General features: G+C 43.2%; 1 protein-coding gene across 1 annotated transcript; it reads left to right on the top strand.

Annotated features, from left to right (window-relative positions):
• Nucleotides 1-2,712: 2,712 nt before the first annotated feature.
• On the top strand, nt 2,713-27,182 carry LHFPL2 (LHFPL tetraspan subfamily member 2). The gene is made up of 2 exons (XM_063086535.1): nt 2,713-3,323; nt 23,281-27,182. The coding sequence occupies exons 1-2, from the start codon at nt 2,900-2,902 to the stop codon at nt 23,535-23,537; spliced, it is 681 nt and encodes a 226-aa protein (XP_062942605.1). The 5' UTR covers nt 2,713-2,899; the 3' UTR covers nt 23,538-27,182.
• Nucleotides 27,183-27,456: the final 274 nt, after the last annotated feature.

Below are 27,456 nucleotides of genomic sequence, written 5' to 3'. Positions count from 1 at the left end.
GATGGGGGACTGCTGTAACGCAAAGAGAGAGGGAATTATATTATTTGAACTTAAGCACATGGGTTCTTAAATTTTACACGGACCATTTTCCTAAGCCTGGACATTCCATCTTCTTTTCTCCTGAAGTTTCACAGCCTTTCTCTTCAGAAGTTGCAACCTAATTGCATTTCTGATTCTGAGCAGAGCTTGCTGGCCAGGATAGTGAACACTGGCATAGTCACTAAGATATAAGTCGCCTGAGAGGTTATAGCAGAGTCCTGTAGTTCTGCAAGAAGACAAATGTGTATATTCACATTACAGAATTACCATTAAACAGAAGAGGGACAGGGGTAGAGATGGGCTGGGCATAACAGTAAATTAGGTTTCTAATCAAATGGGAAGGCTTTGTGGAAGGCTCAATTTCTCTTAACAGGGTGAGCTTTCCACCTTTTGGTTCAAAGTATGTGTGAGTGTGGTGGGTGGGGACAACCTCTCAGGGCCTCCAGGAGTCATTGTTTTCTTGTTTCCATTCAGCGTGATCATTTTCATTATAAACAATCACCTCTGAAGTTCTTTTGTATTGATACCTTTTTTCTCAAAATGCTTTTCTATTTGGTAATATTTGGAGGGGGGGATGAGTGAGTGAGTAGGAGTAGTTATACATCGGGCTTGATGCTAATTTATTTTCACCAGTAGAGTTTGGCATCTGAGTGTTAGGCAGTGGGGAAACAGGAGCAAGACCAGGACCCTGCCCGTGCAGCCCACCTGGGAGACTTAGACATGAGTGACCTCATCTGTCTCTCAGTAACCTGTGCTTAATCCTGTTCTGAATGCAGTGGCCAGGTTTCTGTTGTCTACTGAACACCTCCCTCGGTTCAGTCATTGTCTGGCCAGTGTCATCTGTGTTAGGGGAAGAGCTTCTGAGGGAAAAGAGTTGATATTCATTGAGTACTTACTATGCCAGGCACTGTGCTGGGTGCTTAACATGTTCTTGTTTGTTCCTGTGAGGCAGGGGCAGACCCTTACTGTCTCCATGTCTGTGGGAGATGCAGAAGCTGTGGCTCTGAGAAGTTAGACGTCCACAGGGCCAGTTGGGGGTGGAGCTGCCTTTGGAACCCGGACCTGACAGACTCCACAGCGCCGTCAGAGGCGCACAGCCCCTCTCCCTCACGCAGTGCTCAGCACAGCATCCTTACACACTCACTTGTGCCCTGACAGTTAAGTGCGGAAGTGCCTAGTGTTGCCATAGCTGTGTCCCCACGATAACATCTTGGATAACTACAGTGATGTGAGGATTTTAAATACAACATGTCTCATGAGAAAAGTCATCTCTGCTCACTGGGATGTCAGCCAGCGGGCGGACAGCGGGCGTGTGGTGGAGAAACGGGCATTTTATGCTTTGGCACCGGGCTTCCTTATTTCCCCACTTTCCTCCCTTTTTGATAACTGCCTGCCTAACCCCACTCCCAACATGCCAGGGGGCTCTTGTAGTTCTCATGGAGTTGACATGACCTCGGTTAATAAGATCTAATCATTCAGAGCAGGGCCATGTGCCCAGATGTCTGATGTGAGCAGCATGATTCTTCCTGACCTTGGAGAGGGGACAGAAAATGGGGCTGCAGATGAGCACTCCCAGCCCCTGCTTCAGGGTTCAGGCTCCTCTGAAGGAGGTTGGAGCCTCTGGAGCAAAGTCCTCTGGTAATGAAGTCATTTGTCCTTGGGAACAGAATGCGTCCTCTGTGTAATCAGAAACAATGGGCATGTTGAGTTCCAGACCTGGGGTGAGTTGAAGCTTAGGCAGAGGCACATGTGATGAATTGGGACAATTTAAGGGATGCATTTTTCATAGACAAGTTTCTGTTGTCAACAAGTGGACTCCAGTTGTAATGATACTTAGTCAACGGTCATTAATGCCTCTGTTTTGAATAATTCCCCCAGGCAAGTCATGAACTCTTCTTTGAGGGTTTTTTTTTCCCCTTTCAGTTTTAATTAGTGTAAATTATTTTGTCTAAAAAAATCACCCTGCAAAAGATGGATGAAAAATAGGCTTGGGTGGCAATGATTTATTTATTCTTTTTCATGGGATTATTTTCTTTTACATTCTCATGAAGTAGATACTCACTCTTATGTCTCTGCTTGTAATTTGTTTTCCAGGCAATAAAAGTGGGGTGTTGCTGCTCTCCGCTGTTAGGCAAAAGCTGTTAGTGCAAGATTTTAAGGATTTAGCTTATCTAGTACCAAAACAGCAGCCAGAGCCCTCAAACTTTATAAAAAACGTGGTCAGTCTGTTGACACAGTTCACAGGCAGTCGGGCCGAGATCTGTCCGGTTCCCTGTGCTGTCTGACTTTTCTTAATAAGAGGTGAGGGAGCAGGAGCCAAGCAGCTGGGACAGTGTCTCCTGTGTCGTTCTCCTTCCTTGTGCCACGCTGTCTAGAGACAGGGTTCACCACCACAGTGAGTGGTCGGGGAGAACTGGAAGCGGAGCAGCTCAGCAGATGCACAGAGAATGGCCCGGCCTGCGGCTGGGGACGCGCTCTGTGGGGTGGGTCTGTGGGGCCTGGGCCGGGGTGGCTACGTGGGCCGGGCAGGGCGGGCGTGTGAGCTGAGGGGAGCAGCCCCGGTCGGAGGACCTGGAAGTTTCTGAGCCGCGCCGCCCGCGGGGCGGGGCTTGGAGAGCTCTGCTAACCGCCTCCTCTCTTTCCCCTAGGTGAGCCGGGCCGGCGGCAGTCGTGCTGGGCTTGGCCGGCCGGAGGACGGCATGTGTCACTCAGCCTGAATGCCGCCCGCCCCGGACTGCTGCGGCTTCGGGAGTGAATGCCTGCAGCAGCCACTTCCTTCCTGGGCCTCAGCCTCCTTCCCGGCTCTCTTTTCTGATTAACCCCGAGGACTCCTGACTCTTTCTCCGCTTTGAGCATCAATATGTGTCATGTCATCGTCACCTGTCGCTCAATGCTCTGGACCCTCCTGAGTATCGTGGTGGCTTTTGCAGAGCTCATTGCTTTCATGAGCGCAGACTGGCTGATCGGGAAAGCCAAGAGCCACGGTGGCGCCGAGGCGGCGAGCGGGGACCCCGCGGAGCCCTACCACCCCACCTTGGGCATCTATGCCCGCTGCATCCGCAACCCTGGGCTGCAGCATCTCCAGCGCGACACGCTGTGCGGGCCCTACGCGGAGAGCTTCGGCGAGATCGCCAGTGGCTTCTGGCAGGCCACTGCGATTTTCCTGACCGTGGGCATCTTCATTCTTTGCATGGTGGCTTTGGTGTCCGTCTTCACCATGTGCGTGCAGAGCATCATGAAGAAAAGCATTTTCAACGTCTGTGGGTTATTGCAAGGAATCGCAGGTGAGTGCAGCGGGCGGAGGAAGGAGCCTGGGCTGGGCGGGGTGGAGACCTGCGCCGCAGCGCAGCGCTCGCTGAGTCTCTCCTTCTTCCAGTTCTGCCGAAGACCTTGTGTCTAGTCAGCTTTCCCTCGCTAGGTTCTGTTGCAGACAGCGCGTGTGCTGCACGCCTCGTCCCTTTCTCCTGGTTCACTCCTATCCAGCAGGAAGACAGGGTCTCGTTCTTCTCTGGTCTCGCATGGCTCTCCCCATTGTTTACTTCCTCGGGGGCCAAGTTGTTGGTTTTGGTTTGAGTAACTACGACTTTCTGTTTTTCCTGTTAAATTGAAAGCATACACTCTGCCTCAGTGCATCTCCCTGAAGAATTAAGGGGAGCGCGGGTCCCACCTGCAGCAGGCACTCTGTGCTGAGGGCACGTGCGCATGCTCATTAAGAGGCAGCCCGCCTGGACCTGCGCTCCCTGTCAGCCTCACCCGGGCCCAGAAGATTTCAGCTTCGGACTCGGGAAGACGAGGGCTGGGAAAGAATTAGTATCAACTGTTCTGTGTTTAATAATGTTCCGGTTTAAATTGTCTGTCTCCCGGAGCCTGACAGAATGTTCTGTGCGCTCGAGATCAGAAAAAGCAAGCTAACTTCTGCTTTCTGAGAACTTCTCACTAAGGAGCTTGTTAGAAATGGGTGGAAAGAAAAGTATGAGCTCTTTACAGTGATCCCAGACAGAAGGCTGCGAGTTGCAGGAAAAACGAACACTGCCAGGACTACTGTCCTAGGCTTCCCCAGTGGGTTTGAAAGGTGGGTTCTGAATCAAGAGGGCCAATCTGGGCAGCAGAAATTTACACACACACACACACACACACACACACACACACACACACACACACACACACACACACACACACACACACACACACACACACACACACACACACACACACACACACACACACACACACACACACACACACACACACACACACACACACACACACACACACACGGCTGAGTTTGAAGACATCTCCAAGGAAGTAGAGAAATAGACTTTTGCTTTGATTTTAAGAAAAAAAGAACTCACTTTTTAACCAAGATATGTATTAATCCCAACTCTAACAGGAGAAACAGTAATCCACCTACAGCCCCTAATGCACAGGTGATTTATCTCTCAGCAAATTCTAAGGTTGTGTGCACAGGACTCTTCAACAATGAAGATAAGCATTGAGCCTTGTGTCCAGGGCTGTAAAGAAACAGACCTAAAATGAATTAACTCTAGTCTGCCTCATAGCAAACTCTTGAGCCCAGCAGAACTGGCTTCCAAATAAACAGATCAAATGACAGTTTTTTCCCCCAAACAGCTGATAAGATAAAGTTTTCTATTTCTCAGATCTTAGGAGGCCCCTGTGTGTTTTGTTTGGAGGGTAGGTAGGTGGGTGGGAGAGGGATGTAATGGATCAGGAAACAGGACAGAGGACCATCCACAGTTCTGATTTACTTGCTTGGGGAGTGTACTCCATTCAGATACCAGGGCCCTTAGATTTTTCTGGCCCGGAGTGTCAAATCTCAGTACCCCCATCTGTTTATCTGCCAGGATGAGCCATACCATGAATGACCTAGGCACTCACAGAATTTGGGAGACCAGGATTCTGTTTTTTATCTTTGATGCTAACGAGCAGTTTCACTTGAGATGAATATACCACCTTTCTGGATCTCAGCATTCCTTTTCTGAAATGTAGGGAGTTTGGAAAATATGACCTTACCTTAGATTTTTTTATCTTAGAGTTTTGATTCTGTGAAGCTCATTGTCCCCTTTTGATTCACTTCTGAAATCTGAAGTCTATCCCCTTCAGCCTGGCGTTTCACCACCCAGAAATGTTAAATAAGATGGGTTGCAATACTGATTCGTCATTTTCTCATCACAGAAGTGCCCCTACTCTTTTCTCCCGACACACAGTGCCTCAGGTGTGTGTGCGTATATGCCTGTGTAGATCTTAAAACTTTGTGGGGAAGTGTAACCAAAGGCTTTTGAGAAGTCAAAATAAACATGTACGTAAAGGGAAAGCAGCACACACAATTTATTAATCCTGTTGAAGGCCTTGGTTGACCAGGGAGGAGAATTTCTGTTTGATTTTCCTCACTATGTTCTATTTACACATCCTCAATTATTTCGTGCCATTATTACAGCTTTTATAAATATGCTGGTATGCAGGTGAGACTCCTGGTTTGCCATCCGTGGGAATGCTTTTCATCTTGAGAAACTTGGTGGTAGTCTAACTGCCTTCTAGCAAACCATCTAGTGGCCATTTTCAGCAAGGGGTGGGACATCTTGGGCCATAACCCCAAACCTATCTTCCAGTCATTAAGAAGCAAAGCGTAGGTATCCTTCAATCCTGAAGACTGTTTCCATATAGCTTTTAATAAGGTGTTAGTCCAGTGAATTACATCTCTAAGAATGCTTATTAGTCCAGCAAATCTTTGATGCTCTTGTGTGCTACTTCCAATAAATGGCAAGAGTGTTCATTTTTGCACAAGGATCAAGTACATGGTTTAGCTATTCTTCATATACTCCAGTGAGGGTTTTTCTAACTATTCTCTGTCCTTATCTCTCTGCATAAGGCCTCTGGGAAGAAGAAGAGGAGAAAGACTAAGGGGTACACCTGAGGGGCTAGTCTGCCAGTCATCTGTCTCTTCCAAAAGTCTGAGTTTTCTAAAAGAAATTGTAACTTTCTAATTCTGTTACTTATGCAGCATCTCAAAAATTCTGAAATTACTCAAAATTTTAAACTGGCAAGAGGCAGAAGCTCCTGTATAGTCAGACTGCTCTCTAAGGGGCCATTGATCTAAGGCTAAGCACAAAAGTACAGGAAGGAACAGCACCCCTCAGAGAAGAAATCATGAGAAGTATGGACTAAGCCAACCTTCTTGTGTTGGGGCCACAGCTGCTCCGCGGGATCTTTCTTCCCTAACAAGGTCTACACCAGGCAGCTCAAGCCACTGTAAATGGCAACCGTGGTCCTTGAATCTGGCCTGACAAAGTTGCCACACCACTGTCTGAAGCAGCTGACTTGCTTTCTTTCCTGTCGGCCCATCTGTAAGAGCATCTGGTCAGCCCCAGCCTCAGCCAAGGCCTTGTTGCAGCTGTGAGCATCAGTCTTTTCTCTCCCCACACCCCTCCGTCTCAACTCTTGGATCTATTCGACATTGAAACAAATGGTGAGAAAAGAGACTGTTGCTGGAGCAACAAAAGCATTCCTTAGAAATATACTCGGACTGTGTTTGTTCTTACAAATTTAATTTTGGCAAAAATGACATTTTTGTAAAATGTGACTGGATGAAAAATTACAAGTTTTTGTAAGCATATTTCTTTGCTACATCTAATTTTAAAGAATAAATACAAGCTTGTATAGCCCTTGTTGTCTATAAAAAAAAAAACCACACAACATAAACCATCAAAATCTTGATACTTTGATTTTAGAAGTTGGGTGTGAATCTGATAACTCAGTGTAAATCCCACACTTTGGTTAACATAACACAATAATAGTAAAATACAACTATTGATTATTAAGTTAACCCAGACAGCAGGACTTGCCTCCAAGGCCTAGCCTAATGGTGAGCTCCAAGCTTGCACTTCCTAAATACTTGTACAGAAATGCCCTTGGTGTTCAACACTCACTCTTGGCAGTGATTAGAGTTCAAGCCTCACCCTAAAGTGGCTGTGAAACATTGACCAGTTTGCCTGCCTCACTTCACTAAGCCTCAGTTTTCTCACTCACAAAATGGGTATGATAATAGTCCATACCTCAAGGTGGTTCTGAGGATTAAATTAGATAATATATGAGAAAGGCCTAAGCACAGTGCTTGGAGCACAGTGAATAATACATGGTAGCTATATGATAATTGTTAAAGTATTTCTGCTTTTGTGGCAAGTTTGAATATATTCTTTGTGTTTCCTAGAAGTGCTGCATTTTAAGGAATAGAGATATCTTTCATAGTCTCTAGAACTGACCCGGTGTGTTCAAATCAAACATGAGTACATTTTATAGCGCTATTTCCTGGCCCCTTAATAACCTGCCTGTTGTCAGGGCTGCAGGGTGCAGAGCAGTCCTGTGACTTTGGTGTGACTAGGGGTGTCCTCAAATCTTTTTTTTTTTTTAATGCCAAAGATAGCAGTCGAATTGACAGGAAAATAAGACATCCTTCTTCCCACTCCCCTTCCCCCTGACATGCATCTTCCATTCCTTTCCTTTCTGGAGGCAGATTCTCACAGTTGAGTCTTGATTGCAGGTGGCTTCTCAGACTCCCCTGGAAGGATAAAGTACAGGCTGATTGGTTTTCAGTAGGTGAGGCCTTACCTAAGACTTGGCAGAGCCAGAAACACACAGAGGTTCATATCCCTGTGCGATTCTTTATAAAAGCTGGGTAATCAGCCAGCAGGGTTTTTTGTTTATTTTGTGGGGTTTTTTGCCAGCTGTCTTCCTTAGGTTGTGACCTGGATGTAATCCATAGTGAAATCGTAGAATGCAAAGATCCAGGTTTTCCATGACAGCATCAAGCAGTTTGTTTTTAGAAATGCATGTTCTCTTAGAAGTCCGTGGAATCCCCAGTGACTCAGGTTTGGGACAGAAGCCATTAAAATGAGCTCAGGATTTGGCTCGCTTGTGCTGGCTGGGACTATTCCACTGGGCTTGCCATGAGAGTTGGACTAGCACATGAGCTGCAGGGCCCAGCTGCCTGCTGTCTTCCAGTCTTCCCTCAGATGCAGATTGGCTTCTTGATGTCTTGTGGGCTCTCACGAACTCTGTGCTCTCTCTAGCCTCTGTCTGTCCAGTGGGGTTGCCTCAGCAAGCTGCCCCACCAGTCTGACCAGATAGATTGCAGTGGTCTGAACTCCGCCTGCACAGGGCTGGGGTGGGGGGTGTGCCCATGGGAACTGCTCTTTGCTTTGCTGGCCAAGGGCCTGGTGTGTGCAGGCTCAGTATTTTTGGGAGTGAGCAGTGATTGAGAGTGAAGGAGGACAGTATGAAAAAAGAAAAAGGAATAAGAGGAGAAGAATCTGAGAGAGAAGACGAGTGGAAGGTAAATGTGAAGCGTGTGGAAGTACGGGTAGGCATACAAAATACACCGTGGTCACTGTCTAGAACTAGGGATTCTTGATGCCTTTTTTCACAGGGTGTAAAATAACCTTAAGCATTTTGACCTACTTGTTTACTCCCAGGAGAGGAGGGACGTAAGAATAGAGGCTCGGGAAGCATTGGGAGAGGGGAAGATTCCTGGCTTTCACAGAGCCTTGCCCCTTAGTTTTACACCTGAAAGATTCACTTGGCTTTCTCCAAGAAGGTAGCATGACACTGGTTGCCCAACTTCAGGATACCCTCAAAGAAGGGACAAAGGAAAGTAGAGGGAGCATCCTCTGCTTTTCCTTCCTGGTGAGAACGAGCACTGGAGGCTTCAGGCTGCCAAAAGGAGGCTGCTGGTTTCTAGCTCTTCAGATAGACAGTGCCTCCATCAGAAGTCAGTTCAGCAGTTCCCATTTCTGAATCAGTTTAAGAATAGCACTGATACGACCTATCTGTTAATTCATTAACCTTTAATAATCCCTTGGTAAAAAGTAAAGAATGAAGAAATGTTATAAGGCAGGCCAGAATTACATTTCAGTACAAGGAGTTTTTATTGGATGCTTGAGTTTCTGCTCCCAAGCTGTATTAGAGTCATCATTTCATAAACTGTATTCTAGAGAAGGAAAGAAATATATCATATATAAAAGGAACAAAGAACTCAACCATATCATTAGATAAGAAACTACTGCCTAAAAGCAAGTGGACCATGCAGGCATTGAGTAAGTCTAGAGGCTGGGATCTGTTTTTAAGGAATCATTTGGAAGGTCTAGAAGAAGATTGTAAACTCTCTTAAAATTCATGTATAGGAATTGATATGCAAATAAAATGTGGAAGGTGGTTTGCCATGGCATTTCTTTTTTTTTTTTTTTGGTCTTTTTGTGACCGGTAAGGGGATTGCAACCCTTGGCTTGGTGTCGTCCGCACCATGCTCAGCCAGTGAGCGCACCAGCCATTCCTATATAGGATCCGAACCCATGGCAGGAGCGCCGCTGCGCTCCCAAGCCCCACACTCTCCCAAGTGCGCCACGGGGCCGGCCCTGCCATGGCATTTCTTAATTGTAGACATAAATTATCATGGAGCCACGGATGATCTGTGTTCAAATTACATTTACAAATCACTTAAGCATGGCTCTGAATTATTTACATGAGCAGTTCAGACACTGTTTAAAAGCTTAATGCAGAGGTGATATTCTTCTAAGCTATAACGCTACTTCACAAATAATCTGCATCTCCTATTAAGAACTATGCTATAGCACAATCACCCATATTTATAAGTTCATTTATTGTGTATGATCTTTCCAGTAGCTTTATTAAATGGCCAGCAGTCATTCTTTTAGAAGCCCCTGTGCAGACTAAATCTAAAAATACACATTGAGAAAATGAAGCCAATATTAAAAGAGTTTAGGAATCAGTACAAATATGTGTCCACAAATCTAAGTAATTTCAATTCAAAATGCAGACTGGCTATGTGTACAGAGTGATAGAGGCCAGCATCAGGGATCTACTGTTGAAATGACTTCACCTGGTTTGTTGGAAGAATTATTTAACATTATCTACATCCAAAGACTTCACCAGGCATGAAATTCACTTATTGTCCTGAAAATGTCACAGCTCAGTAGAAAGTTACTTTTAAAGTGTCTTTTACTCAGTTATACACTGCATTTTATTTTGGTAGCTCATTTTGAATTATCAGTGTACTTTGGTTATAGTCAAATAGGAGCTCTGTTTTTCGTAATTCTACCTGTCAGATGCAAAATTTATCTTGAGAAAATATTCCATAAAGTTCTTTCAGTTGCATATAGGCAGTTTAACAAACAGCTCCTCGCCCTGAATGTGCAGTAAAGCTTCATTACTAACTGATAGAAAGGAATAATCTGGCTAAATTAGTTTGTTGAGTTTCAACAATTTAGAGTTAAGGGTTTAAAAAACTGCCAGGGGAAGTAATTTGCATATAAACAGAAGTCATTGCTGAGACTTAGGGAGACTTCAGTGGAGAAACTGCATCTTTCTTATAGATTGTATCTCCACATATCCTAAGGGCACAAGACAATTCTTAATTGAAGGCCACTAATTTTGAGTAATTATAACAGAAACTTTCCCTGGGGGCCTTGGTTATGAGGTCTTTTGTGATAACTATGCTCTGATTGTCTTCCAAAGAATTCTATTTACATTGCTCTGCATCATCTCTCTATGCCCAACCCTGGAGAGTATTTTTCTTGCCAGTTATAATACCATGGGAATGTTTTTAGCAGAAAATTGATATCCTACTAGATTCCTTTGGAGACATGGCATAAGCATTAATATGAGCCATTTTTCCCCCTAATTATTGACACCTGTAAATATCAACCAGCTCCTCTCTTTTCCTGTCCTTCCCCTCAGAAAACCTTGTTGCTTAAAGTCTTCTGGTATTATTTTGATCATGTACCAAGCTCTACAAAGACACTGTGGTCACCAGCTAAAAACCCTTTTCGTTACTGGTGAACGTCTAGTTCCTGATCTGGCTATTGAAGTGGAGTCACTAGACGTCAGAGTAGGGCCTGGTCTGGCTTGTCCATAAACTCTTGAAACTTTAAAATGAGATGCAATGAAAACAAGTTTGGAACTAGACAGAAAACAGGAAGAGGATCCTTACCTTTTACCTTGTTACTTGCCAGGTAAACAGCCTTCTTAGAAAGGTGTCCCCCTCTTACCACAGGTGCCCTCCACACTGTCCCCGCCCCTCAACCCTCAGAAGGGCCCCTCAACCAGGAGTTGCTGCCTTTGAATGAGTGCTGGTCCACTCTATGCTAATGGTTCCACTGGTCCACAGCAAAAATGAGAAAGATAAGGAAAGCACTGTAAGATTTCATAGAGCTAAATATATTCAATTTAAAGAGCTGTCCTTTATTCTGATTGTGTTAAAATGTTTTTCTTTTATGAAATGATGACAGGAGATAATGGTTATATCAGTGACCTTATATTAGCAAAATAAAAATGTTGACCTCCCAACAATTTTTCTGGCCATTGTACCTAGTGTGTGAAATCCAGAAGTGTGGGAACCACTTTGTAGAATATAAGCAAACCCCTCAGAGTATGGATTTGTCTTTTCAGTTATATCTCTAATGTTCAGAATGAGGCCTGCTACATACATAGGTAGTCAGTAAATGGTTTTATGTTCACCGACAAAAAACACATATCAGTGCTAAGTTGACTAGTTTGTGCTAGCTCAGCTGTAAATGTGCAGGTATTTGGAAAAGAGTAAAGGATTTAGCAGATGCGGCTATGTCTCACTTCGGACATGGACTCTGGCCTCCTAGACAGCTAAAGCATAAATAATTGCTAGAGCCTTCATCTGGAGAACAGATAAGAATCATTTCAGAACTGGGAATCACTAAAACAAAATTCTGCTTGGGCTTTAGAATAAGTTTTTATTGAAAAACCTTAATGGGCAAGGTGATTTCAAAGGTATAAATTAACCAAAAATGATCATCCTGGGGCAGAAATCCTCGATTCATGTTATAACCAATACTTTGTTATTTTACTTGTATTTATAAATACTGATCAAATACCCTGACTCTGAATGGCTACTCAAAGTTTTGGTTCTGAAGACCGTGGCCTGTCCTGGCATCTGGGGAAGTCAAGCAAGCTTGAATACCATTGCTACTTGGCTTTTGGGCTTGGGGGGCATAGAACCAGAACTCTTCTTACGTGGAAGGAAGAGCTCTTGGGGCCACCCTCCTGGTGTCTGCAGTAATTATAAGCAAGATTTCATAGAAGTCAGCTGTCTAAGATTGAGAGCAACATCCCCTGCATGTAGACGTAGAGACAAGCGGATCTCAATGACCCAGGATTAACTAAAACCCAGTGTACACAGGAGTGGGTAGGAGACAAATATCAAGTCTGTTCTGTGAGTTAAGCAAAGCTACTTGGAAGAGGCGAGATGGCTAAACAATGGCCTGACCTCCTGGAGGAGGGATTTGGGGCTGTCTGAGGCTCTCAGTGCTGGATTTTTGTCTCATCTGCTATAGACAGCTATCCTGGAAAGGACGTAGGATATCTTCTTTTGTGGATCATTTTGTAGATGGCATTATTATTTTAGGAGGATGTACAATTTCAAATGGTACCCAAGCATGCAGGATCTCAGAGCAAGAGAGCTAAATTGCAAGCTGATTATACTGCTTATATATTTTCTTCTTCTGGTCCAACGGGCTTTGTGCTTTGTTTGCAGTTTTCTGCTCACACAGGTGTTCCACATCCTGCACAAGCATATATCACAGTGAACCTTACATTGTTCTGACCTGTTCACTAGGTTTTCTTTCTAGAACTTGCTTTGGCCAAGGGCAGCCATTCCAAAGTGGTATCTATCCTTTGGTGAGGTTGGTGACACTCAGATTGGAATGGAAGAGAAGGTGTGGATGGAACTTCTTTATCTTGCTATTGTCTAGCCTGCTTTACAATAGGTGACCCTTTATTTTGGTTCAGCCTACCCCCTCCCCATATCCCCTCAAAGTACTCCAGTGTTTTCTCACTTGATAACTGTTCTTTATCATCTGCTCTCTAACCTCTCATCAGTACAACTAAGCTAGCTTTTGAGTACACATCAGTCTCTCCTCTTGAGCTGGGCAGATGCTTTTGTCTTAGAAGCCAGTCTGTGGTCTGCAGTAAGGCATTAGTTTAGCATGAAGGTTCAGGAAGTGGACTCTGGAGCCATATTGTCTGGATGTGAGTCCAGCCCTGCTGCTGATTAACCCCTCTGTGCCTCAGTTTCCTCATTTGTCAAGTGATGATATCAATAGCACCAACCTTACAGAATTGCTATAAGGAGTAAATGAGTTATATTTAAGGTGCTTAACCAGTGCCTGGCACAGAGTGCTCAATAAGCATTAATTGCTGCCATTGTTATAAATATTATTTTTATGATTAAAAGGTTCTAACGACCTGTACACACTTTCAACTTTAAGCATCAGTTGTAACTGTATAAAATTGGGGAGAGTATTTATAGATAGTTTCAACTTCAGATCATCTTTACTTGGAATCTATCATTTTTACCATAGGGACATTTCCAGAAGATTCTTACAAATAAGTGAAGACCAGAAAGGAAATGAGAATCGGAAATAGCATGTGAAGTTGGTGAATACCACAGCATGTGTAGAGGACTGTGAACAGGCACTGAGTGTAGGCTTGACTTGGGGGCATAGAAGCCAAGGAACAGGACACGCACTCTTTACTACTGTCAGCAAGTTTACAATCAAATGGGAGTTCTCAGCCAAAAATTTATACCTTGAGACATCTAGCAGGCCTTGAAACCAATACTGTTTTGTAATGGGACGTATGCATATTATGTCACAGTAAGACTTCTGTTTTTTACTGTCATTGTTCTGGATAGTTTTCCAGATCACTGGTTAACCATTTACTTTTAATTTTTAAAGTTTTTACTCACGAAATTCTTTCTAAATTGTATCATATATGTCTCTTCTTTCTAAAACAGAGAGTAGGGAACCTAGTTTAGCCTTGTCTTGGTGACTGAGGATCATTACTGTGAAGTGTCTCCAAAGTCCCTGTACATAAGTATACAAGATGATCTCTGGGAAGAGAATATCTTGATGGCAAATTCAATGGGTAGGGAACTGGACGTGGTCTGAAATGGTATGTCCTTCTCAAAGCACAATTTGCCTTGGGATTTTGTGAAAGAAAAAATGTCCCCACCTGACAACAGCTGATGACCTACAAATATGCAGGGTCTTCAAAATGTTGATGGAAAAATTCATATTATCTTTTAATTCCATTTTTCTACAAACTTTTTGAAGTACCCTTGTAGCTATCAGGGACTGCCAAAATGTCAGCATGGAAAGTGACTTGGAGGAAAATAAAAATTTAGAAAAGAGAGGGAAGCATACAGATAAATGCATAGGGATGTTGTCTGTCACTCTGTGCATCAGCTGTTGTACCACATGACTGAGATAGATATTCCCAGACTTAGTTAAATAACTAAACATATTCCTCTCCTGGAAACAGAAGAAGATACCATCCCGTTCCATGCCAGAGATTGGTCTGTGAATTGTCCTCATGGCTGCCAGTGGGAGTGGGTGTTTTCTTGGGCTATACAACAGTTCTGCATCTTCTGCCCTCTGTGCTGGCACCTTCACTGTTGGTCTTTCCATTCTCCAGGCTCATGCTGCTTCTAGATACCACTTGCCTCTTCTGCAAATGGCCAGGGGCCACCTCATTTCTCATTTCCTCTCATATCTCTTTGTGTTCCCTCACCTGTCATTTTCCCGTCCTTCTCCAGGTTTACACACAAGCACCAACACCCACAATCCCACACACCCACCCCAGCTAGGGCCCTGGCCACTTCCCACAAGTTAGCCACAGCCTGTCTTTTCACCACTGCCAAGCAGAGTTGGAAGCAGTTTCAGAGTTTTGAGATAAATTAAGACTGGTGTTTAATAACTGATAATTTATCACATTTAATAAACTTTCCTTTCCCTATGTGATCTCCCAACAAACAATCATTTTGCATAGCCAAGAAGGAGGTTTTCAGTGCAGGCAGCTAAGTAAAAGTCCAATCCCCTGGTTTGGACCCTGCATATGTTTCCACAGTAACAGTGTGGCTGGTGTTCTCTTGGCCAAAACTGCCAACCCCTGGGATTCATGTTATTGACTGAAACTTCTCCTCCAACCATTTCAAAAGCTTGGCAAGAACTTTCCACAGTGCCTTCATTTAAAATGTAATATAATCACATCACCCTATCTTTTCACTCGTCCAATCAACAGGTATTTACTAAGCACATATTGCATGTCAGACATTGTTCTAGGCAATTGGGACACCTAAAGAATAAACTGCACAAAGTTTCCTCTCCTCATGGAATTTACATTCAACCTGATGGGAATGGACAGTAAACAAAATAATACATAGTACCGTCAGCTGTCTGTATCCACATGAGTGGATTCAGCCAACTGTGGATCAAAAATATTTTTAAAAATAGAAATAAATAATACAAAAAAATGCAAATAAAAAATACAGTATAACAACTATTTACAGAGCATTTACATTGTGTTCGGTATTATAAGTAATCTAGAGATGATTTGAAGTACACAGGAGATGTGCACAGGTTATATGCAAATACTACGCCATTCTATATCAGTGACTTAAGCATCCTCGGATTTTGGTATGGCAGTGTCTTGGAATTGTGTTAGAAGGTGAGGGGTACAGTGTGTGTGGCAGGGAGAAAGTTGCAGTGTTTTAAATAAGGTAGTCAAGGTAGCATTCACTGAGAAGATAAAGGAGTTAGTCTTAGGGGTTATTAGGAGAAGCAGCATTCCAGGCAAAGCACACAGCTGGAACGAAGGCCAGTAGGCTTTGCTGATAGGTTACTGTAGGCCTTATGAGAAAGGGAAGAGTCAAAGATGACCAAGGCTTTTGACCTGAACAGGTATAAGAGTGGAACTCCCATTTGCTGAGATGAGGTCGACAGGGTGAAGAACAGATTCTGAAGTAGGGAATGGAAATCCAGAGTTCAGGTTTAGACATAATTTTCAAGTACCTTATTTGACGTCCAAGGGGAGGTCAAGTAGGCAGTTGGATATGGAAATCTGGAATTCAAAATTCAAGATCAAAATTCAGGAGATGGCAGTAGGAGGTAGCATTTAAAGCCATGGGACCATGTGCCACATCAGTAAGGGGAATGGGACAGGGAAGAGAACCAGTGATCGAATCCCGGACACTCCAGTGTTTACAGACTGGAAAGGTAAGGAAGAACAGCGAAGGATACTGAGGAGGAAAAGCCACTGAGTCTTCCCATTTGGAGGCAGAAAACTGGCAGAAGATCTAAAGGTCATGTGAAAATAGCTGTCGTGCCCTAGTTTTCCTTTAATCTAGCACTGTCAGTACTTTTTGAACTTGATGGTTCAAAAAATGATAGCTTTAGCTATTGCCCCTGACAAGCCTGGAATGCTCTCTGAGCTGTGTCCAGAATGGGGATGGGACACAAGAAGCCCTCACTCTCGTGCCTGGCTTCATGTTCGTGAGATGGTTGCCTGGGATGGGGGGTGGGACAGAAGTGGTGCCGGCAGGGGCAGCCTCTTGGCATTATGCTACAGGGAATGGGGCTGGGTCAACAAAGACGGGGGCTCAGGCTTGGCTGTGTCTCCAGCGCAGACCTCTGAGTCACAGGGCAAACCTGAAAGGGATAAACACCACGGGGTAAATTATTATTTATTTTTTTTAAGAGAAATATGGGAAGGGGAATGGATGTTTGATAGTCAGTTCGATGGTTTCCTACTGTGTTCCTAAATGAGTCAATGGCTATTTCAGAGCCAGAAATAATTTGAACTCTTGACCTTGGTTACTCAAGGTTAACTGTAACACACCAAGCAGGTTTATCGGTGAATATTAAGACAAAATTGTGATGTCTCCTTAGTGTCGATTCAGTAAGCAAGTACTTAATAATTAATGTCAGGAAGTGTGCCAGGTATGGGAGATATGGGAGCTTTTTTGCCGTCAAGGGGGTTCAGAGTTCCACAAGGGTACTGCTGTCTCCTCAGAGCTGAGAGTAATACCTGCACGTAGTAGGTAACTCAGTAATTGTTGAGTACACACACAAAAATAGCATAATGTGATAAAGGAGCTGTAGAGGCATGTCCATAGGACGGTGGGAGCACAAACAATAACACTGTGGTAGGAAGTGGTGACAGATGTTTCCCATAGGTGACATTTGAACTGGGATGAGGGGGAATATTTCTAGTATGAATGAGCCCCTTGTTCCAGGAATGGGGATGTGTCTAGTGTGACCAGCTTCTCATTTAACATGGCCCTGAAAGTGTTTCAAACCTAGGGAACCCTGCAACATCCCACTCCCTGCTACGGCCACTCACTGATTAGCTCATTCTCAGGAATGACCTAATTGGAGCCCATATTTATCAAAAGATACCTACGCCTGCTATTCGTTGTCTGCTGTGAACTCACTCTCCAGAGACGTTAGGGGATTTCACAGCTTTAGAATGAGCTGCTTCATTACGACTTGCTAGAAGTGCCCAGTGTCTCACTGGTGGCTTTTCCACAGGCTGCCGGTAGCAGTAACAGACGTCCTCCTTTTGTTTCTGTCCTTAGAAAAATTTCTTTGCAAACAGGTCCTCAGTCTTTAATATTTAATCTAGAAGCCTGTCTGAAGAGGAAGTAGAAGTGTGGTGTCTGAAGACTCACTTGTTCATAGTTATTCTGTAGAACAGGAGCCAGCTGACAGTTGTCACTTTTCAGTCAGGAAAATGGCCTCCTTCTGTACCAACGGTGGGTGACCTACAAGACAAACTTTGAATCTAGCCCCTTAGCCAGCAAGTAGAGAAAGAGTGTGGAACTGTGTGACTGATAGGGCCGGGTGAGGGCTGCTCCAAGGCCAGGCAAAGGCTGTGAAATAGCCGTGGAGCTTTACCCCACTTCACAGACTGAAGAGCTGCGCTCAGACTTGGCTCCTCCGTTCGCAGCACCCAAGCTCCTACAGCTTGAGGTGGTCATCTTCAGATCAAGTAAAATATTACTCACTGTATTCAGCAACATCTGGGCTTTCCAAAATTGGGGGATTGGCAGGACCGTGGAGATGTTTTTCTTTCCACCTAAGGGATTTGATTAAAACTTATGTTTGATATACTATTATTTGATTCCAGAGCAGCATTAAGAAAATTACTTAAGACATAATTTTGTAGCTGGTTTGGTCACAGTCAGTCCTGAATGTTAAGAAAGGAGGACTATAACTTTACTTTTCCTGGTGTGTTTCATTCTTTTAACACCTTCTATGTGGTAGGCTCTGGGGAGAGAGTGGTCTGAGTTAAATGCAAACCATGTTTAGGTTCCTTAAAGGGACTCTGAAAATTTCTGCTCAGATAGATAAGACTGCTGGGAGGCAAATATTATTAAAATAGTAGAGGGGTGTAGAGGGTGTTAGCTGGTGCCCAGCTGATTGTGAGGGCCAGCCCCACGTGGGGGGCCGTCAGTGAGGTTGTCAAGGCCTTCCCAAGCCTGAGTGGCATCTATCTGTAGGGCAGTCCTCACACTCAGTTTCTTTTCATTAACTTTTTTCTTCCACAGATAAGGTTGAGTCATCCTCCAGGGTGACCCCATGGTCACTAGATGCTGGCATTTTCTAACCCTCTTGATGCAATGTTAGCAAGAGAGAAGACAGAACCCAAGAATGAGAATGTCTTTTGAGGTTATGAAAATTATACACAGTCCTTCAAAAAGTTCATGGAAAAATAGAATTAAAAGGTAAAATGAATCTTTCCATGAACTTTTTGAAGATCCCCTCGAACCTTCTAGGGTACCATCCAATCAAGCTGAACCATGGCAGAGGTTACCAGCCCTCTTGAGTTATTTATGGTTTCTTTCAGTGGTGGCTCTGTCTTTGGTTGGTTGCCAGTGTCACTGTCCCTCCTCGTCTCAGCTAGACCTGCCCACAGCTCAGCCAGGCACCAGGAAGAGATGCCAGTCAGAAGGAAGCAAATACCCACTAGCTAGTTCCTTACTTTCTGTTTCTCCCTCCACACCACTCACACAAATATACCCCCAAAACAATGGTGCACTTAAGGCAAGGGATGGCAAGGCCTGGAGCCTATCAGAGTCTGGCCTAACTTCAGGAACTGCTTTTTTAATAGCTGCAGAGGGAGAGCAGACCATTTTCTGGGTCAGCTTATATATGACATTCAATCCAAAGCACACCTCACCTTCCATTTAGCCTGCGGACATACCCACAACCTAGTTGATAGTCCCTGGGTGCAATCCAAATTGAGGACCAGAAAAACCAGGCCAAGTTTGCAGCAAACTTGGTAAGTCTTGCTGTATTCTCTTGCCTATATTGCCTGACATGCCCATGTAAGAAGTCTTGATTTTAATTTTGTTTCATGAGCTGGTATCATCAAGCCAATTTGGAATTTGGGGTATAAGTCTGCTTCTAAACCCTGGATCTCATAGGCCTAGAAAAGGATAAGCAAACCAACTGAAGGTCTCCATTTTCTTTCTTGATGACACATTTCATTCGTATTGCTCAATATCCATCAGTTACTTGACTGTTTTCCCCCATGGGCATTATGGTTTAGAAATAATTTACTACAAAGCAAATTGCACTGACGTTCAATAAAGTTTTATTAAGGGCCTACCCTGTACCAGGCATTATTCTGAGCACTGGCTTAATGCAGTGGTAAACCGAATATACAAAAATCCTTGCCCTCATGGAACTTAAGGTCTAAGATGGAGATGGATAACCATCAAAATAAGTAAAATATTAGGTTGAACCATATGAAGGGACCATTTTTGTAGATAAAAAGTTGTCGGCTGTGGACAGTCTCCTGTGACTGCTGGTATGAAGTTTGTGCCTAAGGGAGATTGTTAGGGCTCAAGAGACCATCCTGCCCAGGCTGCTCTCAGCCTGAGAGCAGTGGAGAACCAGGGCCAGGGTGGGCTCAAATGAATGTCTTTGCTTCTCTGCTCACGACCTCATGACAGGAGGACTAAGTGTGGTAGTCACTTGAATCACTCAGCTTTCTGGAATTCCTTTGGTGGAAGCAGCTTTATCTTAAATATCCAGAGAAATGATACATGTGATTTTAAAAGTATTTATTATTGCTTACCTGAAGGCCCACTGCTGATTACCTCAGTCAGACACAGGTCTTGCATTTTCGTGGCGTCAGCTATGTTAATGACAACTCTGAGTGCCGGGAGTCAGGCCAGAGTGGACAGTGGTGACTTCCTCCCACCAACCCATGAAGAGTTGGGATAAGGCACTGCTGTGTTTGTCGAGGCTGGCTGCCTGAGCGGGAGGGAGCATGTGGCTTCGGCACTAGGGCAGATATACCCCAGCTCACTTTTTATTACCTTTCCACTTTGATTTTGCTGTGAGCTTTCAAGCTGAAGCTTTCGACAAACTCATAAGCATGGCACCCTTATGTGGTAAGAGAAGTCTCCCTGCTGTCCTTATTCACAAATTGATTGAGGTAGTAGCAGCCACAGAGTTTTAAGATGGCCTGAAGCACCTCAGGAATCACATCTGAGCTGTTAGAAAATTGAACACCTAAGTGAGGTAATGTTCTTGGTTGGGCTCAACATGTTGTGAAAAAAGGTCTGATGCTATTAAAATACATATAATATTAAATTATCTTAAACCTGTCTTCTTCCTGAAAGGATCCAAGACAGCCAAATTAAGGTATTTCATGTGTCCCCAGAACCTGGCACAGGGTGGCAGAGCTGGTATATGGTAGCAGACTCCATGCTTTCTGTCTTCTATCCCCAATATATTAAAATGCATTCAATTTACATTCAAGCTACATATAATACAAATGAATTGTGCAGTTTATTTAGGTGGAATCACAAAATATGAGCACTTTGGTCTTTTAAAAGGAAGAGCAGTTAATGCTCCCTTGCTCAGGGCTGCACTTGGAGCTTTAGAGCAGAGGCTGCATGCATCCAAGAGGGTGCCTTTGAATCCTGAGCAAGCGAACATTTTATAGAAGGCCCAGAAGGGGCCTCATAGTTCCAGGGCTGCAATTTAGGACCTCAAGGGAGGGAGCTATCAAGGTCCCGTCATACCTTAGGGTGAGTGAGGCTTCACAGGGAACAAGGAGGGTGGGATACACACCGTACTAATCAGGGTTTATCACAAGCCTTAGAAATATTTAAGAATTGGTTAAATCATTTTAGATCTCCCCAGATGAGTAATAAACCTCTGTTCAGATGGAGAATAATGTATTCTTTCAAGGCTACTAAATTGTGGCCTGGTGTTTTCCCCTCTCACCAAATTATTACACCTTTCAAAATGTCCTCAAAAATAAGCTGATCTGCTCATTCTTAATTGGTAAACTTTAAATTGCTTGTGTTTATATATGGGAGGGATCCGCTGAAGGCTTTAACCTATGGTCAGACGGTTAGTCTGTGTTCTAGTTTTGTTATGAATGGAGAAAGTACTCTTTACAGACTTTAAAATTCACAACCACTTATGAGTTAAGGATAAGTCCATTTTACAGGTGAGGAATCATACTTAGGTTATAAGCTGGGCAATCTTAGAAAGATTTTTTAGAGGGCACAGCCTAGATTTAAACACCTGGCTCACTCCAAAATCAGAGCTCTTCAGTACTCACTGAACTGCCTCTCAATTTAGTGAGTCTTTGCTGTGGCCCATCATATTGCTGGTTTATGTTCTAGCCTTTCCAAACCAAAATTGCTGGTTCAGGACCTTCCATATCCCAGAGGACCAATACAGTCTCCCCTGGCTGCCTTAGCCTTGAGGGAGCTGGCTCCCAGTCTTTCTAACAGCATCTCTCCAACATGCCTCATTCTGCTGCTCCCAGTAGGTAGAGACAGAGGGCTGCAGGGTTAGAAAGACCTCCTTTGTGAATTACCCATCAGACAGTGAGCCTCTGAATGGATTCCCTCTACTCCACCCCTACTAGAATGTCCCTTGAGGCCATCTGAGTAAAACAATGGGATGAAGTGGGGACAGTCAGGCAAGAGGATGACTATTGATAGCTGTCATCTGTGGCTTGAAACACTGTCTCTGATCTTCCTTCAAACATCATCCTACCACAAATGTAGTCGCATTCTCTTTTGTGGGGAAGTTGCTGGAAATAACTTGGAAGCTTTGGTATGGTAAACCCAGAGAATTTCAGTCAAGGTAGGAAAAGAAACAGAACTCAGAGTCAAGTTTAATTTGTAAGGATAGAACTGCTATTCCAAGGTATCTTTAAAAATTTGGACTTTTTGGTTATGATTTAGCAATCTTGATTATGTGGGTGTCATTTTTCAGATAAAACAGTTTTTTCCTTCCACATAGAATAAAGCCATACTCCTCTTGCAGATCTTTCAGGTGAAATAAAGGCCTTTAAGAAGATTTCTACCAAGAAAGTTTTGTTGGGTAAAATTTGGGGGCCCTAGGTTGCCTGTGTCATTTTAGGTCCCAGACTTCCTTATGAGAAGCTTCTGCTGTGTGACTGGTAACCGGGTGAGGCAACCACAGGGTTGACATCTGAGAGTGCCTCACCCTGGTGGGACCAGGCAGGAAAAATAACTCTCAACTGCTGCATTCCAGTTTCACAGTGAGCAGTAAGGCAGTGAGGAATAGGAAAATGGATGTTTGGTATGAGCCAGGGTGGGTGGAGCAGAATGGAGGCAGAGCTTATTAGTGTCTGCTCAGGGCCAACTGCATTTATGTCCAGATGGAAAATTCTTACTAAGTTTGCCATTTGTTCATTGTATATGTAAATACAGAAAACTCTGGTCCCAGGCACACAGTTGGTGAATACCAGCAAACAGACTCCTAGCGGGCTTATTTAAAGCACTGACAATCAGGTTAAAATCTGGTCGTCTTCATGGCCCCTGTCTCTTGCATTTAACCAGGTTGTCATCAGATGGTTCTGTTGGCAAACTCTTTCTGCAAAAAGCCCAATAGTAAATATTTTAGCTTTTACAGGCTGTGTAGTCTGGAGCAACTACTCAGCTCTACTGTGTTCCTATAAAACTTTATTTATAAGGTCACATTTGGCGTGAGGGCCTTTGTTTGCCAACATCTGCCTTAGACCAAACAAAAGGGAAATGCCCACTGCAATAAGAGCCCTGTGGAAAGAAATAGTAGCAAGCTAATATGCTTTTCCACAAGAGAAATTAGTAGACGATTCACATTTCAACATGTATAAAAGTGCCTGAAAATATTTCTGAAAAAGTGATATTTTTTGATCAGGTCAGATTAGTTACATAAAACAATCCGTAACACTTTTTATTGCAGAACAGATGGCATTTCCCCAAGCAAACAAATCAAGTAACAGTTACAACAGATCTGTGCAGGTACTTTATGTTGTAGAGCCAGGGGGGTTTCACCTGTTTGCTCTTCCGTCCTGCAGGCCTATTCCTTATCCTCGGTTTGATATTCTACCCTGCTGGCTGGGGCTGCCAGAAGGCCATAGACTACTGTGGACATTACGCATCTGCCTACAGACCTGGAGACTGCACCTTGGGCTGGGCCTTCTACACTGCCATTGGTGGCACCGTCCTCACCTTCATCTGCGCTGTCTTCTCTGCACAAGCAGAAATCGCCACCTCCAGTGACAAAGTACAGGAAGAAATCGAAGAGGGGAAAAACCTTATTTGCCTCCTTTAGTTTGGAAGAGACGTTAATTTTCTTCCTTCATGAAACAGTCCACCTCCAGTTTCATCATTTGAATCAAGTGGAGAACTAGCCTTTATGTACCACAGCCACAGGACCAATGCGAGGCAATGTCTGGTTAATAAGCAAAGTTCCTGGATGTGAGGGCTTCAGTGCAAATTAATAAGGGATGGATGGAACATGAAAATAGCACATAAACCCTGACACACAGTTGCCAAGTTTTGTCAGACTCCGTCTCCCTCAGGGCTCAATGAAGGATAATGATCTAAATCATGAAGGCAGCAGTTTCTTTGGTAACAGAAGAGACTGTTGAGCCACATTTGCAGGCTGTTGCTGCCCGAAGGTTGCTTGTCTGTGAGCATCTCTGCCTCAGAATGAGGTTTGGGGTTGGAGTTTTGTTTTTCTCCCAGTTCTTTCAAGTAGTCTCAGTTGGCAACAAAAGGAAGACTACAAATTTACTGGGAATAGGAATAGGATGTGTGTGTGCTAAAGGCATAGCAAGACCCTGTCCTAAAGGGGTCAGCAGGGACAGTGTGGAATCCTGCTGTGGAACTTATTCTAGGCTGAATTCCAGGGTAAGGTGGGTCAACTGAACTGTTCCTTAGATTTTTAAAATTTGAATAAAGAAAAAGGATCTGTACAATCATATGAGAATAAAAACACGAAATCTTGTTCTTTCCTCTTCCCAGCAGCCAGGCTAGCACCAGCACTGGCCCAGTCTCTTCTTCTACAAGAGATCACATGTTTTTCTCCTAGGGTTAGGATTGTGCTTTATCTGCCAGAGGAAACCGCACTGTTTCCTCATTCCAGTGACAGAAGTCTCCAAGCCAGCTGTGGCTCATTCAGATGTTTGCTGGGAGACCTTTTCCCCGTTTGGTAACAATGCTGTATGTAGTCAGCTGTATTTCCAACCCTATAGTAGCAGGATGACATTCTCTGCAGAAAAAAAGGAGCTAGTCTCAGGAGTTAAGTTTTTCTAGTTACTGGAGTTGATCCTGAAAGCAGACTGAAGTAACATTAAATTGCTACAACTACAGAGTTGCAAAGAATTTATTCCCAGGAAAGCACAGAGTAGAAAGTTAATACAAAAACAGGAGGTAACCAAGCTCCTATACCACCTGCCTACAAAAAGAACCAAACACCACTATTAGAAAGGATTCAGGGGCTTTTAATCTAGTTTCCATAAATTACCAATATAATTGATTTGAGAAGAATGACCAAATTAGCCAGAAGCAACCTAGTCTGGCATTACAGGAGCTTCAGAATTGCAGAATGGTGTAGAAACACACATTAGGAACTTAAGCAAAGGAGGTGGACCTGCCAGATTTCTGGAAGGATTAAAAGTATAGGTCTACTCACTTAAGGGCTTTGTTTTGAAAATGCAGCAAATAATTACCAAGCACCTTCTATGGACAAAGCACTGTGTGCTAAGTGCCACCAGGCATACAACCCTGACTCAGATTTTACAACTTTGCCCTGAATGAGTCATGATAAAGCGGTGTGAGTCTACAACCATGCCTTGATGCAGAACAAATAATTGCTTTACATATAGATGGAATGGGGCAACTAAAGTTTTTATTACATTTTGGCCTTTGGCCTATACCAGAAACCATCTTACCTTACAGATTAAAGGCAAGAGGGGTGGGGGAGGTAGAACCAGGTCCTAATGAATTTATCATTCTTGAACCAAAGTTCAAAGCAAGCAAGATGTAAATCCTATGACTTTTTCTGAAGAGAGAAGGGGTAAACAGGTATACTCATGGCAGCCTAAGGTAAGGAAACATTGACCATATCTCTAACACCACACAGACATTTATAGTGTTCTAATCAAGTCCCTATGTTACCACAGAAACTACTTTTCAAGCCTTGGCAATAATTTACATTGAAAGCAATTCCTTTCATAAGGTATATCTTGATGAAAACAAAATTTTTCTTAAATTTGTCAGAAGATTTACTCTTTTTCTTTACAAAATAGAAAAATCTATTTTCTAACACTAAATTTAGTCTCACTCTCCTCCTTACAGACATGACTTAAGTCCAGAGCATGTCCATTATCTGCTCTTTGGCTAAGATGGTAGTGTACTCCTAGATCACAGTGAAAAAGTCACAGTGAAAAATGTGACCTCTCAGCCAGAATAAAGTCACTTGACAATATTGTCATTAATTTGAATGTTGTAGAAGACAGAAAAAAATCACATGTACACAAAACCCCAAACCACTAAAAACTACCTAAACACTGACAAAGTAAACAGAGCAGAGAGAGATTTTCTCTAGTAGAGACAGAGTAAAAAGGTAATGTTGGGCCTTTTAAACCTTCAGTCCATTAGCCAAGCCTCACATAGGATGAACAGACCATCTAAAACTATGCTAGTCTAGCCCAAACTCTTCTGCATAGCTGTTTAAAAACCACTGAATATAAGGAATGTGCTAGAAAGAAATGTTAAAAACAGATTGATTGTTGACCCACCTCTATTTTTCTAATTAATAGGACAATTACTACTACCAGAAAAGTCTTATTTATTTTGCCTGCAGTTGTGCTTAGAGTTTTGTGATGGGCTGGGCTTCTCAATGAACCCCTGAGGCAGAAATGTTTGCCTTGTATTCTGTGGATTCTTTAAACCTGTGTGCTAATTCAACAATGTTACATTAATTATGTAAGGGTTTTGTATGTTTTCAGACACCTGTGGTGTAATGATCTTTGTTAAACATGTATTCAGTAGAGTGCCATAGTCTTTTTATGTGTAGCATATTTAAAACTATATATATATGTATATTATACATACACAAGTTTGTGTGAAAGATGTGCAATAACCAAGGTGTATGTATGTTTTGTTTTTTGGAAACTGGATAGGAGTCAAAACAGGGATGTTTCTGTTTTGGCAAAGGAGAGTAACATGTTTTTTGCCTTCATGACCTAGTCATTAACCTTAATTTTAATGCTACACAAATCTTATGTGAAGAAAAGACTGGTATGAAATCATTTTCTCCTGGGTCTAAATTAAAATAATCACTAGCTTTATGTGAAAGTAAGCCAGCAAGCCAGGCCCAGTTAATGCTAGTCTTTCATGTGAAATGTGAAGCTGCCATGTTGCCTTTTCTGTTAGTGTGATAACTAGGAGCTGGTACATAATCACTAAGGAGCTATTTCTTAACATGCTTTTATAGACCATGTTAATGCTAGACCACTATATAAGGGCTAATCTCACACCTTCTTAGCCATAAGAGTCTGGCTTAGAACAGACCTCTCTGTGCAATAACATGTGGCCACTGGAAATCCCTAGTCTGCATCTGTATTTGGGTAGCAATGACTACCAAGGGCCAAAAGAGTTAAAGGCACAACTGGGATTTCTTCTAAGACTATGGTGAAACTCCTTCCAAGGCTGGGGGGTCACTAGGTGCTTTGGAGGAACTTGGCACCACTTGATATTCAACAGCCACTTGAGCCAAATATAAAATTGTATTTACAGCTAATGGACTCAATTTGAGCCTTCAAATTTGTGGTTATCCTATTATATTGTAAACTAATACGATGTTTGTCTAGCATTGATTAGGTTCCTGTGCATATGTATTTTCACAATGTGCTCCCCTTTTCCCCCTCCCCTCCCTTCCCCTCCCCAGATCTGAATTAAACTAGATTTTGCAAACTCATTCTTTCAAGTCTGAGTATAATGGCTTTAATATGCGTACAATTTGATCAAGACAATACCTATGGATCAAGATTTATTTTAAACACTAACATATATAATATTGATGAGAGGAAAAGAGATACTCAGGTATTTTCAACTATTCCATTCACTAGTAACATATATCCCTACCCTAGGTTATCTTTAACTTCAAGATATTGGAGAAGCATCAACCTAATTAAAATAGGGAAAAAAAACTTTCAAGTACTCTACACATAATTTTAAAGAAA

The sequence above is a fragment of the Cynocephalus volans genome, chromosome 2 (assembly GCF_027409185.1).
Source record: "Cynocephalus volans isolate mCynVol1 chromosome 2, mCynVol1.pri, whole genome shotgun sequence".
Lineage (NCBI taxonomy): Eukaryota > Metazoa > Chordata > Mammalia > Dermoptera > Cynocephalidae > Cynocephalus > Cynocephalus volans.
Note: the sequence above shows the minus strand (reverse complement) of the source record. Positions and strands in the feature narration are given on the sequence as shown.

Coding starts and splice junctions, on each gene's coding strand:
- LHFPL2 (XM_063086535.1), top strand. CDS start 2,900: ATGTGTCATGTCATCGTCACCTGTCGCTCAATGCTCTGGACCCTCCTG. Junction 3,324..23,280: donor GTTATTGCAAGGAATCGCAG/GTGAGTGCAGCG, acceptor TCCGTCCTGCAG/GCCTATTCCTTATCCTCGGT.